Source organism: Ochotona princeps, chromosome 2 (genome assembly GCF_030435755.1).
Source record: "Ochotona princeps isolate mOchPri1 chromosome 2, mOchPri1.hap1, whole genome shotgun sequence".
Taxonomy (NCBI): domain Eukaryota; kingdom Metazoa; phylum Chordata; class Mammalia; order Lagomorpha; family Ochotonidae; genus Ochotona; species Ochotona princeps.
Genome location: NC_080833.1, coordinates 18744896 through 18761972, shown reverse-complemented (window position 1 = coordinate 18761972; position 17077 = coordinate 18744896). Strand labels below are relative to the sequence as shown.

Sequence of the window (17077 nt, the reverse complement as noted above, 5' to 3'; positions counted from 1 at the left end):
ACGCCCACAGGGACACGCCGCCCTCTGCTCACCTTTCCGGGACAGGGGCCCAAGTCTCTGTCAGGCCTGGGGAAATCTGCCGGAGTCTGCATGGTGAGGCTCGCACCAGTGGCCACAGGCCCTGTCACTTCTTACTTCTGCTTTTCTTAGCCTTCCTCGCCCAGAAGGCAGGGTCCCTGGCCCCCCTCCTTCTCACTTCCCTCTCCGCAGGGAGGAGCGACAGAAGTTGGGTCAGACTCCCAGGCTGGGGGCAGAGTGGGGAGGGGAGGGGGCCATGGCAGACTCCAAGTCTACTAGCCTAGAGAGGACCCCAGCGACACATCTCCCTGTCTCCTAAGCAAGGGAGACTCAAGACAGAAGTCACAGGGCAGCAAGGTATCCACAAACCCTGGCCTGGCGGTCACTGAGAGAACCTGGGACAGAAGGCAGCTAGAACTCCAGCTCTTCCCCCTGTGGCAATCTTCCATGGCTAGGTCCACCCACAGTGGCAGCTGGGTCCTGCCCCTGCCCAGGCACCCAGGGGAAACCAGCGAGCCTAGGGCTCAGAGACTGAAGGAGAGGAGCAGGTGGCAAGGGTCCAGGGCAGGTGGTGGGCTGGGCCGGCCCCTTCTCATGTCGCCTCACCTCGCCGTGTCAGGTGGATGATGGAAGGCCTTTCCACAGGCATCCCCCGTGTGGAAACAAACGCCCCCACAGACTTCCTTGCCATCACAAGACCTGACAATAATCTGGGGGGCCTGCCTGCCACTGGGGATGGGGAGCCTTGCTGGTGGAGGTGCAGATGCAGAGGCAACCTAGGGAACCCCCAAGTCCCCAGCCCAGAGTGGATTCTTCTCTAAGCCCAGAAAAGTCTTGAAACAATACAGGGATATAACAAGGCAGAAAACAACCCCAGAGCTGCCTCTGCCAGGTGGGGGGACAGCCACCAGCGCACATCCCTTGGTCCCCGCCCTCTCCCCAACCCTCTCCCCCTCCAGTCCGCACCTCCAGATACTTCCTCTTCATTTGCTTCCTCCCATGGGGCAGCTGAGAGAGAAGCCTGGAGCCCCCAGTCCTATCTCTGGGCCAAGCCCAGCTGTCCATCACTGGCCTGTCCCCTTCCCAGTCGGCAGCATCTGCAGAGCCTCCCCCAATCCCTGCTGTTCTGATGTTCCCAAGCACACCTCCCAGAAGTCCCAAGGCAGGTGAGAAGGGGCCTGCAGTATCTGGCATCCCTGGAGGTGGGGGAACGGAGCTGGCCCCAGGTACCGGCCAACACTAGTGAGGAGGGACCCCAAGGCCAGTACCTGCTGTTGGCTGCTATTGCTGGCGCACAGCGTGCCTTCCTTCAGCCTCCGCTCACGTGGGTCCTGCCTGGCTTGGGTTTGGTATGGGGGCCAGGATCCTGTGCTTTGGCTCCAAGGGGAGGTGTCACTCTCTGCTCCCCTTTAGAGTAACAATGGTGGATTCAGAAAGTGACCTGCCCAAAGTCACATGGTTGGAGAGATGGAGCACCGAGAACAACAGCGAGGGCCCCTTGCTTCCAAAGCCTGCACTTGGGAGCACTTCAGACCCACCCTCTCTGCAAGGGCGGCCAGCTGGCCTCCCCTCCACCACCAGCAGGGGCTCCTGCTCTGTCCCAGGCCAAGAACCAGACAGCAGAAGGCACAGACACTAAGGCACACCCTGGCCTTGTCTTCAGTCCACTTTGAAAAAAAAAAAATCATGGTAATAAAATACAGCCTCCTCTGGGCACAGCAGTAGGCATGGCAGAGGCAGCCCCAGCTGGACCAAGGTCTGGGTCAAGGTGGGGATGGTCCCAGGCTGAGGTCGAGAAGGCCTGCCAGAGAGGGGAAACCGACTGCGCCCTGAGCATGAACAGGTGTGGGCAGGTCAAAAGACACCCCAGGTAAAGAAGGACCAGCTGGAGCAAGGCAGCATGCAGCCAGGAATGCAGGCTCAGGATTGAGAGAGGCCTTCTCACCAGCCAATCCCGCCTCTGAGCGTCTGTCTCAGTTTCTCTCTCGGTAAAATAAGGGCTAAATGACACACTCCACCCTCAGCTGGCCACGCCAATGGGTCATGGCGACAAAACGGTATTGCAAACAGAACTGCTCCGGCATTTAGCGAGCAGTCCCCCTGTGAGGTCAGCCCGGTGCAGGCTGAAGAAACAGAACCCAGCGACACGGGAGGGGGGCCCCAGGTACTGGGAGGGAAGGGCTGGCAGCTCCAGGATGTGCCTCCCAACACCTGAGGCTACCCAGGGCTACCCAAAGTCCCCAGTCACATCCTGCCTCAGTTCCGGCCAGGGAAGCGGGAGAGATCCGGGAGGGATCAGGGTTTCATAAACAGGAAGAGAGGAGGGGAGGGGGGGATGCTCGGGTCTCAAAATAGACTTTCAGGCGCTTCAAAGGGGTCGGGCTCCGGAGACAGCGGGGAGGGGCTGGGGGCACCCAGTCCACTCCCAGGAAGGGAGGGGCAGATGGAGCCCCACTGCACCTCAGGGTGCCTGCCAGGTGTGCCCAGGTGCTGAAGGGCTCTGGGACAGTTACCCTAGACTGGCTGGCACATCCCGCTCCCAAAACCCCAGTAGTTCTCTCTGCCTGAAATCAGTAAACAAGCATGAATCACTCACACTGTGCCACGCCTTTGTGCTGCACACACAGGGGCCCTGGGGGGTGGGGGGAGCTCGACTCTGAGGAAAAGAGCTCAAGTTGCTGAGGGCATGACACCTGCTGGAGCTCACAAGGCAAACGAGAAATGGGGCCAGGACTCTGCCCTCGCAACACCTTCCCAACCTTCCTCCACCTGGAAGGTCATTTCTTCCACTCCTTGCCTGGATTCTGCTGCCTAAAGCCCAGCCATATGCCAGCTCCACAGGGAAGGTGGCCCAGGCCCCATGAGACCCCCAGCTGGTCTTCCTCTGGCACACATAGCAGTGACCATCTGTCTGGTCCACACTCAGCCCTGAACTCAAATGCTACCAGCCAAGTTCCTTGGGGGTATGCTTGTCTCCTGCCAATGCTACAAGGGACTGGGCACCAAGAAGGAAGTACAAGGTCTGGCACAGGCTGCAGATGCCCCATGCAGCCTTCCCCCAAAGAGGGGATTTGAGGGCATAAGGTGCCAAGTTCACCTGGGGATCGCCCAGTGCCACCATGGCACACACCAAAAACCTAATTAAGGATAATCTGACCAGCAGCCAGCCCCTTCCACTGCACAACGGTGAGGGCCTGATTGCAGGTTGAGCGCCCCCTGGTGCACTAAGGTCAGAAGTGGACACTGGGGGTCACCAAAACCCACTGCTCCTGGGCAAGCTAGGCTGGCAGGTGTGCTGACTTTGGTTCATCACCCGCCAACCAGGGACCATGGCGCTTAATTATCCTCTCTCTAAAATGCAGACAGTAATCATCTCTACCTCTAAGGGCATAGAGAACTAAACAGAAAGCTCCTGGTGTGGTGCGCGGCACAGGTTGAGCGCTTTTCCTTAAGATGGCATGGAGGAGGCCTGGCGCAGCAGCCTAGGGGCTAAAGTCCTTGCCTTGCATTCGCCAGGATCCCATATGGGCATTGGTTTATGTCCTGGCAGCCCTGTTTCCCATCCAGCTCCCTGCATGAGGCCCGGGAAATCAGTCCAGGATGACCCTAAGGCTTGGGACCCTGCATCCATGTGGGAGACCTGGAAGAAGCTCTTGGCTCCTGGCTTTGGATCAGTTTTGCTCTGGCCATTGTGGCCTCCTGGGGAATGAATCAGTGGACGGAAGATCTTTCTCTCTGTCTCTCCTCCTCTGTGTATAACTGACTTTCCAAAAAAGATAAATAAATCTTAAAAAAGAAAAAAAAAAAAAAAGATGGATGGAGGGCTCTCCTTGCCCCCATTCACCTCCAGCTCTGTCTCCCTGGCTCCACCCAGGAAGCAGACAGAGGCTGAGGAGCCTCCTCTCAGGCCGCAGGGCTGTGAGACACTCCTCTGCCACCCCCACAGTCCCAGCCTCCTGACCTGAACCTCTTGGACCACACGGTGCAGTGAGTTAAGCAGCTACCTGTGGTGCCAGCAGCCCATATCAGAGAGCTGGTTCAAGTCCTGACTATTCTACTTCCAATCCAGCAACTTGCTAATGTGCCTGGGAAAGCAAGGGAGGACAGTCCGAGTGCTTGGGTCCTGCTACCCATGTGGGGGACCTAGAGGGAACTCCCAGCTCCTGGTTTCTACCAGGCCTAGCTTTGACTGTGGCAGGCATTTGGAGAGTGAACCAGCAGATGGATGACATCTCTTTCTCTCTCCAATGTTGTCACTTTGCTTTTCAAATAACAAATATATACATATTTATATATTTAGAAAAATTACCTAAAAAAAAAAAAACACCAAAAGTCTGAGGCCTGGGATGATGGCTCAGTAGCTAAATCCTCGCCTTGTATGTGCCAGGACCCTATATGGGTGACAGTTTGTGTCTGGCTGCTCCACTTCCATTCTAGCTCACTGTGGCCTGGGAAAGCAGTAGAGGACGGCCCAAAGCCTTGGGACTCTGCACCTGTGTGGGAGACCCAGAAGAAGCTCCTGGCTCCTGGCTTCGGATCTGCTCAGCTCCAGCAGTTACGGCCGCTTGGGGAGTGAGTTAGTGGATGAAAGATCTTTTTGTCTCTGTGTAAAATCTGCCTTTCCAATAAAAATAAATAAATCTTAAGAAAAAAATCTGGGGCCAGTGTGGTGGCTAGCTGATAAAGCTACTTCCTGTGACACTGGCAACCCCATATGAGTGCCAGTTCAACTCCTAGATGCTCCTTTTTAAAATTTTTTCCCATTTTTTTAAAGATTTATTTTTATTGCAAAGTCGGATATATACAGAGAGGTGAAGAGACAGAGAGGTGAAGAGACAGAGAGGAAGATCTGTCCGATGATTCATTCCCCAAGTGACCGCAATGGCCGGTGCCATAACAATCTGAAACCCTGAGCCTCCTCCAGGTCTCCCACGTGGGTACAGGGTCCCAAGGCTTTGGGCCTTCCTCAACTGCTTTCCCAGGCTACAAGCAGGGAGTTGGATGGGAAGCGGGGCCACCAAGATTAGAACTGGCACCCATATGGGATCCCAGCGTGTTCAAGTTGAGGACTTTAGCCGCTAGGCCATGGCACCGGGCCCTAATTTTTTCCCCATTTTTTAAAACTATTTTTTTTTATTTATTTGAAAGGCAAAGCTACAGAAAGAGAGAGTCCATCCAATGATTTACTCCCCAAATGGACTCTATGGCTGGAGCTGGACCAGGCCAAAACTAAGAGCCCAGAGTTTCTTCTAGGTCAGGGCCCCAAGCACATGGGCCACCCTCTCTGCTTTTCCAGGCACAGAGAGGTTGACTGGAAGGAAAGCAGCCAGGACTCAAACCAGAGCCCATATGGGATTGCTGCTGACACTGCGGGTAGCAGCTTAACCACCCTGGGCCCAGTCTGCTCCACTTCCGACTCAGGTGTCTGCTAATGTGCCTGGGAAAAGCAGTGGAAGATGCTCCAAATACTTGCAGCCCCGCACCCACGTGGGAGACCCAGGAGATGCTGCCGGCTCCTGACGTCAGACCGGGCCAGTTCTGGTTGTTGTTAGTATTTAGGGAGTGAAACAACAGATGGAAGATCTCTCTGTGTCTCTCCCTCACTCCCTCTGTAACTCTGCCACTCTGCCTTTCAAATAAATAAGTCTTTAAAAAATAGAAACCAACAGAGGAAGGGGTGGGCACTTGCTTCTTTTGCCCTGGCCCAACCTCTCCAGCTGGTCACGTTATCGTAAGAAGCTGAGTCAAGGTAAACACTGGTATCAACCCTAAATCCAACTCAAAGGTCGAGGCAGACCAGCTGAATGCAGGGCCACGCAGGAACTGCAGCTGAGCAATGCCAGGCCTTCCTCTGCCAGCACCAAGGCCGTGTGCCAGGCCATCATGCCCACATTTGTCCTTCACATCACTCCTGTGAGATGGGGCCACTTTCCCCACTCACACGCGAGGAAGCACAGGCCCAAGCCAGGCGTCAGGTTACACAGTGGGGTGGAGCCTGGGACTTGGACCCTGGTCAGCCCCAATGCCAGAGCCCATGCCTTGCCCCTCCATGGCTAGCATCTCCGTAAGTGCACGCCTCCCCCCCAAGGGATTTGGACACATTATCTCCACTCTAGACTTAAGAGCACCCCAGGACAGTGACTGACCTCAGGCCACACACAACATCTGAGGAGCTACAGGAAAGCAAGCACCCTGAGAAGTGGTGTGGATGCCATATCAGCCAGTGGGAAAGGCCACAGGGTTCCCTCCAGCCCAGGAACCTGCTATTTCCAGGTCTGTGGCCTGAGTGTGACCTGTCATTCCCAGGCTGGGTCTTGAGCGCCAACCCAAACCCCTGAGGGAACAACTGAGGCGGCATCCCAGCTCTGGACCCTTCCCAGGCCACAGTCCTGTCACCTCTGACTTCCTTGCCCAGGGCTGCTGCAGCTTCAGGTGGGATTACAGAAAGACAGCTGAGCTGGGCAAAGCAGCAAGAGACCAGGGAACCCCCACACACACACACACCCAGATGGGCACATATATAGGCCTCGTCCCTCCTCTAAGACCATGGACACAGTATCCCCAACCGAAGCCAAGACATGACCTTGGCCCTCACCTTGGATGGCTGAAGTCCAGTTTCTTCCCCCGAGGTCTGGCCATTCTAGAAGAAAAAGGGAGATGAGGAGAGCATTGTCAGAACTTAGCCACATAAAAGGGAGATTCTGCAGGGGGTCACAGTTGGGGGGGACCTCTGGGCAGATCTCCTTCTGCTCTGCATTCACGGAGAGAGCACCACAGCCCCTCAGAGTACCCCCGGGGTCAGCACCTCCTGCACTCTGCCGAGCACACACCTCCTCTTTCAAGACTCAACACCCAGGGAGTGGAAAGGCAAACTGCGGGGCTTCACACAAGTGAACCAACGCAAGAGGCCTATTTTCCCAATCCCTAACACAGTGGTGGAAAGAGACAAAGTCCAGGCGAGGAAGGATGCAGCCCAGGGATAGTGGCCGCCCCCATTTTGTCATACAGAACGACTGCTGTCTCCCTATGCCCCTGCATTCTGTCATGCTGCACGGACGGGGCACATGCAGGCGCACCCATCCCAATACACGGTACATCCCAGGAGGGCAGAGAGGGGCTCCGCATTAACAGCTGCTCTCTTCCAATCCCCTGCCACATGCCAGGCTGGGCGCAGTGCCTCACACCTGTGGCACCATCAATCCTCATGACAGCCCTGCGGGACGGAGGTAGGCTGTGTCCCCACTGGGCAGAGAAGGCAACCGACGCTAGGCTGGACGGGGGTAGAGGGGAGGACACAGATCTAGCGATGCTGATGCAGCTCTCGGAAATGGGAAGTGGTCCCCAAATCAGGTTGTGCTCAAAAATGACCTGCTGAGCAGTCCACGCCCCAGCAGGGTGCACCTGCCGTAGGGAGAGGCAGGTGCTGCAGCGTCCCCTCTGGACAGCCCTGCGTCCCCCAGCCCATAGACTGCAGCCTTAGGTGGGAGCCTTCAGGGACACTAGATCCAAAGTCATCTGTTTTCTGTGTAAGATGAGGTGAACAATCTACTCTACGTGGGCCCCAGGCCACTGCAGGGAGCTGTCCCCACCTGTCCTGGCACAGGGAGGTGGACAGGAGAGTCCCAACAGCTAGGAGGACCCAGCCCGAGGCAGGTCAGGACTTTGAAGCCAGGAGTTGGGTCCACAGGACAGCTGGGGCCTTGGTTGGCAACAGGAGGCACAGCTGTGCTCTGTCTCTTACATAATCTCGCTGCCCCTGGCACAGCTACCCATGCCGCGCCCAGGACATCCTGCCCCCGAGCCACTTTAATGCCCTAATTCTCCCCCAGAGGCAAGTGTTCTGCAGGCCCCTCCACAACACACACACACACCTCTCAACAGAGAACAGATGGGTCCATCAGGGTCCCCCAGGTGAGGAAGGTGGGAGAGGGTAATCTAGATCCCATTTCACTTTGCGTTCTAGACTTTCCCCTAGATGACCACAACAGTTCACCCACTCACCTCCCACCCCAGTCCTCTCCAAATCTACATCTTTACTGATGTCAGATGTTATCATTGTGCTTGATTCCATCATTTGTGCAACAATGGACCAACAGCCTTCTACGAACCAAGCCCCAAACCCATCCATGGCTCCCCATGGCCTGCAGAATAAAGTTCAGCTCCTTAGCAAGTAATCCAACTGTCCAGTCCAGCACAACTGATTGAGGGGATGGGTTCAGGCTGTAGGCTAACATTTTGTTCTGTATTTGTTTGGAGATGTTGACTTCATTTCTCAGGGTTTCAGTTTCCTTATCTGTACAAAAATGTAATGTGCTTCACCAGGTGGCCACAAGAAACAAATGAAACAATACCTATAAAATACAACTGCATGTAACCCACCCTTAAACCATAACCATTACTGCTCTCGGAGGGCCCTACTCGTGAGCTAAACAATCTGAGACAGCACAGACCAGTTCCCAAGCATTGCAAAGTGGCACCCTCTCCCAAGAGAATCCTTCCTGCCTTGTCACTGTGGGGGAACTCCTTGTCGTCTCTGGGGACAGAATTCAAATGCCACGTCCTCTGTCCGTGCCTCCCCACACTGCGCCCAGCACTGAGCACCCTGCAGGTTAACTCACAGAGGGGCCAAGACTTGTCTATCACCCTCTCCTTGGCCTTCATCCAGGGTCCAGCCTGTGGGATATCAAATGAACATTTGACCTAGCAAAGAAAGCAAGGAGGAGCCTGGAGTTGGTCCTAATACTCCCATGTACGAGCTGAGGGTCAGCATTAAGGGACTTACCCAAAGCCCCTCAGCTAGCAGGTGGTAGGTACCCTGACCCAAAGTCACACATACCAGGGGAGGCAGAGGTGCGAGTGTAGAGGCAGTGGCCTGGAGGCCCACCTGAAAGCTGGTGTAGGTATCTGGCAGGAATGGGGGGCCTTGGGCAGAGGACTGGAGAGAGGAGAGCTGCAAAGAGGACCACAGGTGAGCCGCTCACAGCCTGGGTCCAAGGAGCACTGGGCCCTGCACTCCTGGCCTCACTGCCATCACTAAGACCAGGTCGCTGCTCCTGCTTCTGTCAGCTGCCACTCTGACCTTGGACCTGTCATATCCTTTTCACTGGCCTCAGTCGCCTCACTTGGAGCTTGAAGGCAGCTCTGTCCCAAGGATGGTCGCACTCTGCAACAATGCTTGTCACCTAAGTGCTCAGTAAGTGAATGAATGAATCAATCAATGAACAAATGGGGATCATGATGCTGACCTTGCAGAATTTGGAGGGGAAGACCTTGGCTCAAATGCCTGACCAGAGAGGATGAACAAACGGCCTCTCCCTCTTTTTTCAGACAGCAGCACTCCTGAGGGCAACTGCCCAGGACCTCGCTCCCCAGCACCCACCTTCTCAGAGGTCATATATGGGTTCCCACAGACATCCTTTCTTCCTGGGTCAGGCAACACTGGGTAGCAGGTGGAGAAAGCCAGCTTGTGCCCTGCAGGCAGGAAGCAGCTCAAGGAGCCAACTTCAGGGCCCAGCACTGGCAGCTCTGTGTGCTGCCGGAGGCCGAGGGCCAGGTGCCAGGACACCGCCGGCTCTCAGCAGAGGCTGGACGGGGGCCCTGTGGGCTGCAGTGTCTGCCAGCATCCGGAGCTGCATCCTTCCACCTGGGCCGCCTGGACCCAGGCCTTGCTCGTCACAGGGTAAGACACTGGGGTTCCAGGCCTGGCTCTGAAACCGATTCACGGGCCAGTTCTCCCAATGGGAGTCATGACCCCTGCCCTGAGACATCATGAGAATTAAAACAAGGTGACATCAGGCGACGCAGCCCATCACTCTCTCCCTGGCAGGACTGGGCCTGGGGCAAGGCTTCTAGCAGGGCGGGAGAAGGCCCAGGCGGGTTTCTCGCCCACACTTCCACAGGCATTACTCCACCTGCGCCACACCCTGGGCCAGGCCCTGCCTCCCAGCGGCCCATTTTCGGCAACATGGCAGAGAGGACAGGTCAGTCCAGATGCCAGGCTTGTGCCAAATGCCTGGCCAAGCTCCTGACCTGCCTCCTTCCTGGCCGGGAACCGCCAGGGGCACCCGTGACGCCTGTCCCTGCAGGTGAGAACACTGTATCGCTTACAGGTCACCTGGGCTAAGAACAGCGAGGCCCTGTTCTCCCAGTTTCTCTGGTGAGAACAGCCCAGCCAGCACCCTGGCTACCCCCGTGGCTCCTGTTACCCAAACAATAACACCAACTGCCTGGTACCTCCAGGGAGGGGGCAGAGGAGGTGGGGCTTGGGACTCCGGGCTCTGTGCACTCTCAGGCCCAGCAAGTGCAGGCTGGGCCCTAGCCCTGGCCACCAGGACCCCAGAGGTCCAGGCAGCAGAACACTGAGAGCTACACAGCATTTCCCGGGTAGGCTCCTGGCGAAATCACACACAACACACACACACAACCAACCCTCCCCCCAAGCCTGGGAAATCCGCCAGTCCTCGCCTCTCACCGACTTCAGGTGCAACAGTACTCAAAACTGAGATGAATCTCCCATTGAAACCAGGCCCCTGCCTCCAGAATCCCCAAAGGGAAGCAGGAAGTGGGGCCCTGGGCCGGGAAGGGAGCTGCTCTAGTGTCTACCCTCCCCACTGGTGTAGCCCCGTGGGCACAGGGTGTGGGGTGCGAAGTGCCTGGGTCAGGCCCTCCCCTCCTCTGGGGTGCAGAGGTGGGTACCTCTGCCCATGCACCCCAGTCCTAGCTGGGGGACGTGTGGGGGGGCACAGACAGGGCCAGGGACTGCAGAGGGCAGTGCTCCTTAGGGTGAGTCAGCGAGAGAACCTTGGAGCAGTAGTGCAGGGCCAGTAAAACCCTGTGGCAGGGATCCCAGAGCAATTTACTCCAAATTGCGCCTTCAGGTTGGTTACCTAATCCTGCCGCGCCCACCCTCCAGGAGCCTGTGTAGGCCATCCCTTTAAAGGGGCAGCACATTGTGGATGCTGCAGACCTGAGGTCCAGACCCTGATCTCACCCTGTGGTATGGTGGCTGCCCTGGGACAGAGAAAACAGAGGGGACCCAGCCAAGCAGGACATGGAGAGAGGGCCAGGCCCGGAGAAAAGTCACCTTGGCTCCTGGGGTCACATGAGGTCTTCTGGTGGCCCTTTGCATGCCCTCCTGGGATCCCCTAACGGGCCTCAGTAGGAGACAAGAGGAAAGTTTTCAACCTGTAGGCTCAGGGTCTTGACCTTGACCCTGAGATCAAAGCACACAGGAAGACGTGGCCTTTGGTATGCTCAGCACCGGGCACCAGAAAGCTTCCAGGAAGGACAGGAGCTGCTTGTGGGAGAGACTGGGTGGCAGGGGCCAGCTTCACCAGGCCCAGGCCCATTTTACAGAGGGAGGGAGGTGGACCGGAACCAGGTCTCGCCCTCCAGGAATGCTCTTCACCAGGTCTCAGGGCCTTCCAGCTTCTGCTCTCCAGTTCCCTGGGGCTGGGAAACAGGTGTCTTCTGGTTCCAGCCCCAGGGCAAAGGAAAGGGTAGTTCAAAGCCCTACAGGCCCAGTGACATCCCACCTGCAGCGACCACCAGGGGTCCCGAGATACAATCCTTCCAGAGCCAGCCACCAGAAACAGGGAGCTCCAGAGCAAGGCCATGGTGAGAAGTGGGGGCGCCATGTCCCTTGCTTCTTGGTTGAATCCCACCCACCTGGCACCCTAACATTGCTCCTCTGTGCTGATAGCAAAGAGCTCCACTGTTCCCCAAAGATGCCAGGACGGATCCTAGGAGCTTGGGGGTGGCAGGGCCGCACCTCAGTGCCCGCCCTGGGGTCCCCTGTCCCGGAGACGACAGGGAGGTCCCCTGCGCGCGGCGGAACTGTTCCTCGCACACGCATACCCGAGACACAAGGGGGTGGAGCCGGACAGTGGGCAAGAGATCGCAGGGCACTGGCGCGCTCTCGGGCGCCCGCCGGGCTGCAGCGGCGACGCGGGCCGCCCCGCCCCTGTGCGGATCCGGACTCGCCAGCCGCCGGCGCCTGTCCCCCGCCCCGCTCACTCACCTCCGGGTCCAGCGGCACCAGCTCCATGAGCGGCCAGGGCTCCTTGAGCTGGGCGAGCGGCATCGCGCCGCCGCTTGGCCGCCCGCGCTCCTCCGGCAGCCCGGGCTGGGCCGCCTCCCGAGCCCCGGGGGCGGATCCCTGACCCTGAGCCCCCCGAGCGCCCGCGCGCTCCCGAGCCCTCGCGCCCCGGCTGGGCCGCCCGCCCGCCGCCGCTGCCTCCGCCGCCACCGACGCCCGCCGCCCGCCGCCACGGCACTCGCAGTTCGGCTCGCTCCGTCACCCGGCGCCGCCGCGCCCATTGGCTACCTGCGCGGGGGGCGGGGCCGCCAAGCCCCGCCCCAGCCCCCGCGGCGCGGCATTCCCGGCGCGGACCCCAGCCCGCGGCGCGCAGGGCGGGCCGACCCCTCCAAGCCCGGGCCGGGCACGCCGAGGGGGCCCCTCGGGTCTCTTCCTCCCCAGCCGCGTCCTCAACGCCCGGCACTCCGGGAACCCCACTCATCGCCCCTCGGCTCGTGCCGAATGCGCATCCAAAGGTTCCCCTCGTCTTCACCTTCTCTACCCTCCGCCTCACACTGCCGCACCGGGTGTCCCGGGCCTGATCCAGGCCGAGGCTTGAAAGGAGCCTGGGCCCCGCCCCGCTCAGGCTCTCACCTCATCCAAGCTTAGGTGTGCCCCCTACCCTTCCACAAGCTTCTGCCCACCCCGGAAGCCCATAGCGGCGGGTCCAAGTGACCTCAGGCTCCTCCGACCCCCAGTCGCGTTCCCGTCAGGACCCGCTGCGCCCCAGAGACTTGCCCTCCTGCCTTGTGCTGTGCCCCGCCGCCGGGGGGCGCACCTCGACGGCCCTGCAGGTTCCCGGGTTCGGGGATGGGTTGAGGTCCGGGTGCCCCTCAGAGGAGGGCCCCGACCGAACTTCCAGGACCAACCCGCGCTTAGCGGGACTTAGAGTAAAAGGCCTGGGAATGGGATTCCCCTGGGGAGGTTCAGCCTCCTCCCACAGAGATCTTGCGGCGCCGTTTGCTGAAGGTAGGGGGATAGGGGTCGCTGCTTCCCAGGCCAGGGACCGGTGGTTGGAAGCTGCTGGAAGGCGAGGGTGGAGGGGGTTGCAGAACCGGCATCAGAAGCCTTCTAAGAGCCAGTCTGTATTGAGAGAGCCCGCACGGCCACTTAGTTCCCAAACCCAACAGGCTCAGAATGCTGAAGTCATATGCCCTGGGTCATGCAGCACACAGGGCAGGTACACCCCAGAGCTCCAGAAAAGTGGGAACAGGCACGGGGTTTGGGGGTGGACAGCCACTGCCTGAGGTGCCCATGTGCCACAACAGAGTGCCAGCTGGAGTCTTGGTTACTCTCCTTCTGATCCACCTCCCTGCTAATGCGCCTGGGCAGGCAGTGAAAGACAGCCCAAGTGCTTGCTCCTGCCCTGCCTGTGGAAACCTAGGTGGAGTTCCAGGCTCCTGGCTTTGCCTCAGACCTATCTGTTTCAAGCTTTTATTGAAGGGATCAGCAGATGAAAGATATTTTTCTGTCTCTTCTTCCTCTCTGTCTCATGCTCTCTTCCCTACCTTTTACATGAAAAGAATGAAAACTTTCAAAATTGAAAGGAGCCCTGGATTTTTCCTGAATGTACACGCCCCAACATGTCCCACTCTACCAGGAGGGCCCTCAGCTGCTGACTTGAACTGTGGCTTCCAAGTGGAGAGGACTTTGGAACCCAACAAATCTGTGTTTGAATCCTAGCTCCAACTCTTCCTGAACACTGGGAAGCTTCCTTTATATTTCAGTTTCCTCCTCTGTTGCCTGGGAAAGCAGTTGAAGATGGTCCAAAGCCTAGGGACCCTGCGCCCACACGGGAGACCCAGGAGAAAACTCCTGGCTCCTGGCTTTGAATCGGCTCAGCTTGGGCATTGTGGCCATCTGGGGAGTGAACCAGTGGATGGAAGATCTTTCTCTATTTCTCCTACTCTGAGTCTGCCTTTCCCATGAAAATAAGTACATCTAAAAACTAAGAAACACAGGGTGCTCCCTTGCTCTCAATGGGTTTACATTCCTTGGTGCGCCTTTACAGCTGACATTAACCCAGCGTGCCCTATGGACGGAGCCCTGCACCAGCATACACTGTGTACTTCTCATGACATCCTATGCGGCTTGTGCTACGTGACATCCTGTAAATGGTGAGGACACCAAGAGAAGCCAAGTGTCTCATCTCCAAGTCCCTCCAGGATTGCACAGCTACCCAGTGGCAGAGTTGGGAACCCTCAATTGCTGGGGCAGTTTGCTGTGCCCTGATCCCCACTGCCCAGGGTTTGAGTGGTGATATTTCAACATCACGTAAGCTAAACAATTATTTATTCTTGCGGCTGACATTGTCGCACAACCAGTTAAACTGCTACCTGCAATGCTGGCATCCTACATGGGATATCGGTTCAAATCTCGCTCTGTTTCCAATCCAGCTCCCTGCTGATGCACCTGAGATGACCCAAGTACTTGTGTGGGAGACTGGGACCGAGTTTCAGGTTGTTGGTTTTGGACTGGCCCATCCCCAGTCATTCAGATAATAAAACAGCAGATAGATGAGTCTCTCTCTGTGTATCTCTCTGTATTTCCCTCTCTCTCAGAGAAAGAAAGGAGCAAATAAATAGATAAGTCTTTCAAATAAATAAGTCTTTCAAATAAATAAGTCTTTAGTATATGTGCTGAAGCAAACACATAAATAAGTCTTAAAAAAATTGCCCCCTATGGGACTGGCACAGTAGCCTGGTAGCTAAATCCTAGCCTTGCATGTGCCAAATATCCCATATGGATGCCAGTTCGTATCCTAACTGCTCTACTTCCCTTCTGTCTCCCTGCTTGTGGCGTGGGAAGGCAATGGAGGACGGCCCAGGATCTTGGGATCCTGCATTTGTGTGGGAGAACGTGAAGAGGCTCCTGGCTCATGGCTTCGGATCAGCTCAGCTCTGGCTGTTGCGACCACCTGGAGAGTGAACTGTCAGATGGGGGATCTCTCTCTCTCTCCTCTCTGTATATCTGACTTTCCACACTTGATCTTAGGCAAAAGACCGAGAAGCAATTATACCTGACTTTCCAATAAAAGTAAATAAATCTTGAAAAAAATTGTTACCTGAAACTCAAATTTAACTGAATATCATGTATTTACAATTTAAAATTTTATTTACTGAAGAGGTAGAGAAACAGAGATCTGGATCCACAGGCTGGTTCTCCAAATGTTCACCATGGGGGAGGCCGTCAGGACTGGAGCCAGGAGCAGGGCCTACCATCCAGGTCTGCCACATGGGCGGCAGGGCCCCAGCGACCTGAGCTGTCAGTGCTGTTCCCATGGCCTAGACAGGCAGGAAGCTGGAACTGGGAGGACAGTCCAGGCAGCCTGATAGGGCTTGGGGCATCTTACTCCCATCTTAGCCAGGGGTCTGACAGCCACCCCCACACATGATTTGTTTGCTAAATCTACACATCCGACTCGTGGCTGCAAGCTGGGCATGTGGCACCTTGCAGCCTCGTGGGACTGACACGGAGGAAGACATGCCAACACCCAGAGAATGGTAAGGTTGGGTGGCAGTGGTGGGTAGAGGGTGGGTGCAGGGGGTGAGGTCTGCAAACAAGAGTGGCTCTATCTTGAGTCTCCCCTTTCCTGAGAACCCTGACTCTCCTTCCTTTGCCTCTCCTGGGAATCTCGTTTGTCTTACTCAGGACTGTGTCGTTGATGGTTTGAACTTTTTCTGGGTGAGTTCCCTTTCCTGTGGGAGAGGCTGGTGGGCCTGCCCAGGGCCCATGGGGAACCCAGAGCGCACCTAAGTTCTGCCTGGGACATTAGGCAGGTCAAACTGCAACCTACCTCCAGAAGAATTGCTGCAGTCCCTGAGCAGGGAACCATGGAGGCAGGTCACTGCCCACCACATGCCTGTACTCCTGCAGGCTGACTCACACTTTGTGTCCCTCCCTAATCCTCGCCATACTAGCTCTCTGTCAGTCCTGCCACTGGGCTGTGTACTGGAAGCAATTTCTCTCTCTCTGGGCTCAGTTCACCCACACAGTCACATTTCTCACCTCTTGTTCTCCATTCGTATGGCACTGGGCACTTGGCAGTTGTGCTTCTCTGAGTGGTGCTGTCACAGTGTTTGCATGGTGGCTGCTGGCTTTGTCCATGGCTGCTCAGCTGTGAGCTCTGCAGGCAGTGAAGGGGCTCCTTGGCTCATTCTGGTCTCCTGGTCATCTAGCACAGTCTGCACGGGGATGCTCAGAGAGGATACATGGTGCTTCCACCACCACCCAGCTGCCAAATGGTCAGCGTGCGACTCTGAGCCAGGCCCTCTATCCCAGGCTCTGAAGGACTGCCCCCTAAGAGGTGAGTGAGCGCTTGCTGTTAATCATAGTCACACCAGAGAGATGGGGGCAGGTTGTTCTGGGTGTTCCTGGGGGGTTGTGAATGTGACACACATGCCCTGGGGCAGGAGGATAATTTGCACTTGCTGCTCCAGCTTGGTTTCTCAGAGGGGAGGGACTAGTACGTGAGTCTCTGCAGTTGGGGACCCAGGGTGGGGATTTCCCCCCCGCCGGGAGGTTCTTTAGCTGGGATCACCAAGTGCTAGGATGGGCTCTCAGCATTGGCTTGCACAGTATCTGTTTAGTTATCTAAAAGGTAGAGTGGGTGCCAGTGTGGTCACATAGCAAGCTAATTCTCCACCTGTAATACTGGCATCCCATATGGGTGCCACTTCTAGTCCCAGCTGCTCCAATTCCAATCCTGCTTATGGTCTGTGAAAGCAGCAAAAGATGGCTCAAGCCCTTGGGACCATGCACCCACGTGGGAGACCTGGAACCTGGCTCTTGGCTTCAGATCAGCTCAACTCTGGCCATTGTGGCCATTTCGGGGAAATGCACCAGTGGATGGAAGATCTCATTCTCTGTCTCTCCTTCTTCTATCTGAAATATGCCTTTCAAATATAGACACCTACAACAGCCAGGTCTGGAGCAGGCCAGAGCTAGGAGCCAGGAACCATCCAAGTCTCCCACATGGGTGAC

The 17077-nt window shown here is 56.9% G+C and overlaps 1 protein-coding gene across 2 annotated transcripts in view; it reads right to left on the bottom strand.

Annotated features, from left to right (window-relative positions):
* Window positions 1-12280, bottom strand: part of RPS6KA1 (ribosomal protein S6 kinase A1) — a 37128-nt gene extending 24848 nt beyond the window's left edge. Inside the window, exons 1-2 of one of the 2 annotated variants that reach the window (XM_004592217.2) lie at window positions 12038-12280; window positions 6614-6658 (exon numbers count right to left, since the gene is read on the bottom strand). In XM_004592217.2, coding sequence (XP_004592274.1) covers window positions 6614-6658; window positions 12038-12100 — 108 coding nt within the window. In that variant the 5' untranslated portion in view covers window positions 12101-12280. Of the gene's footprint in view, window positions 1-32; window positions 122-6613; window positions 6659-12037 lie in introns of those variants that run through there. The other variant, XM_012929005.2, reaches the window with a different exon arrangement.
* Window positions 12281-17077: the final 4797 nt, after the last annotated feature.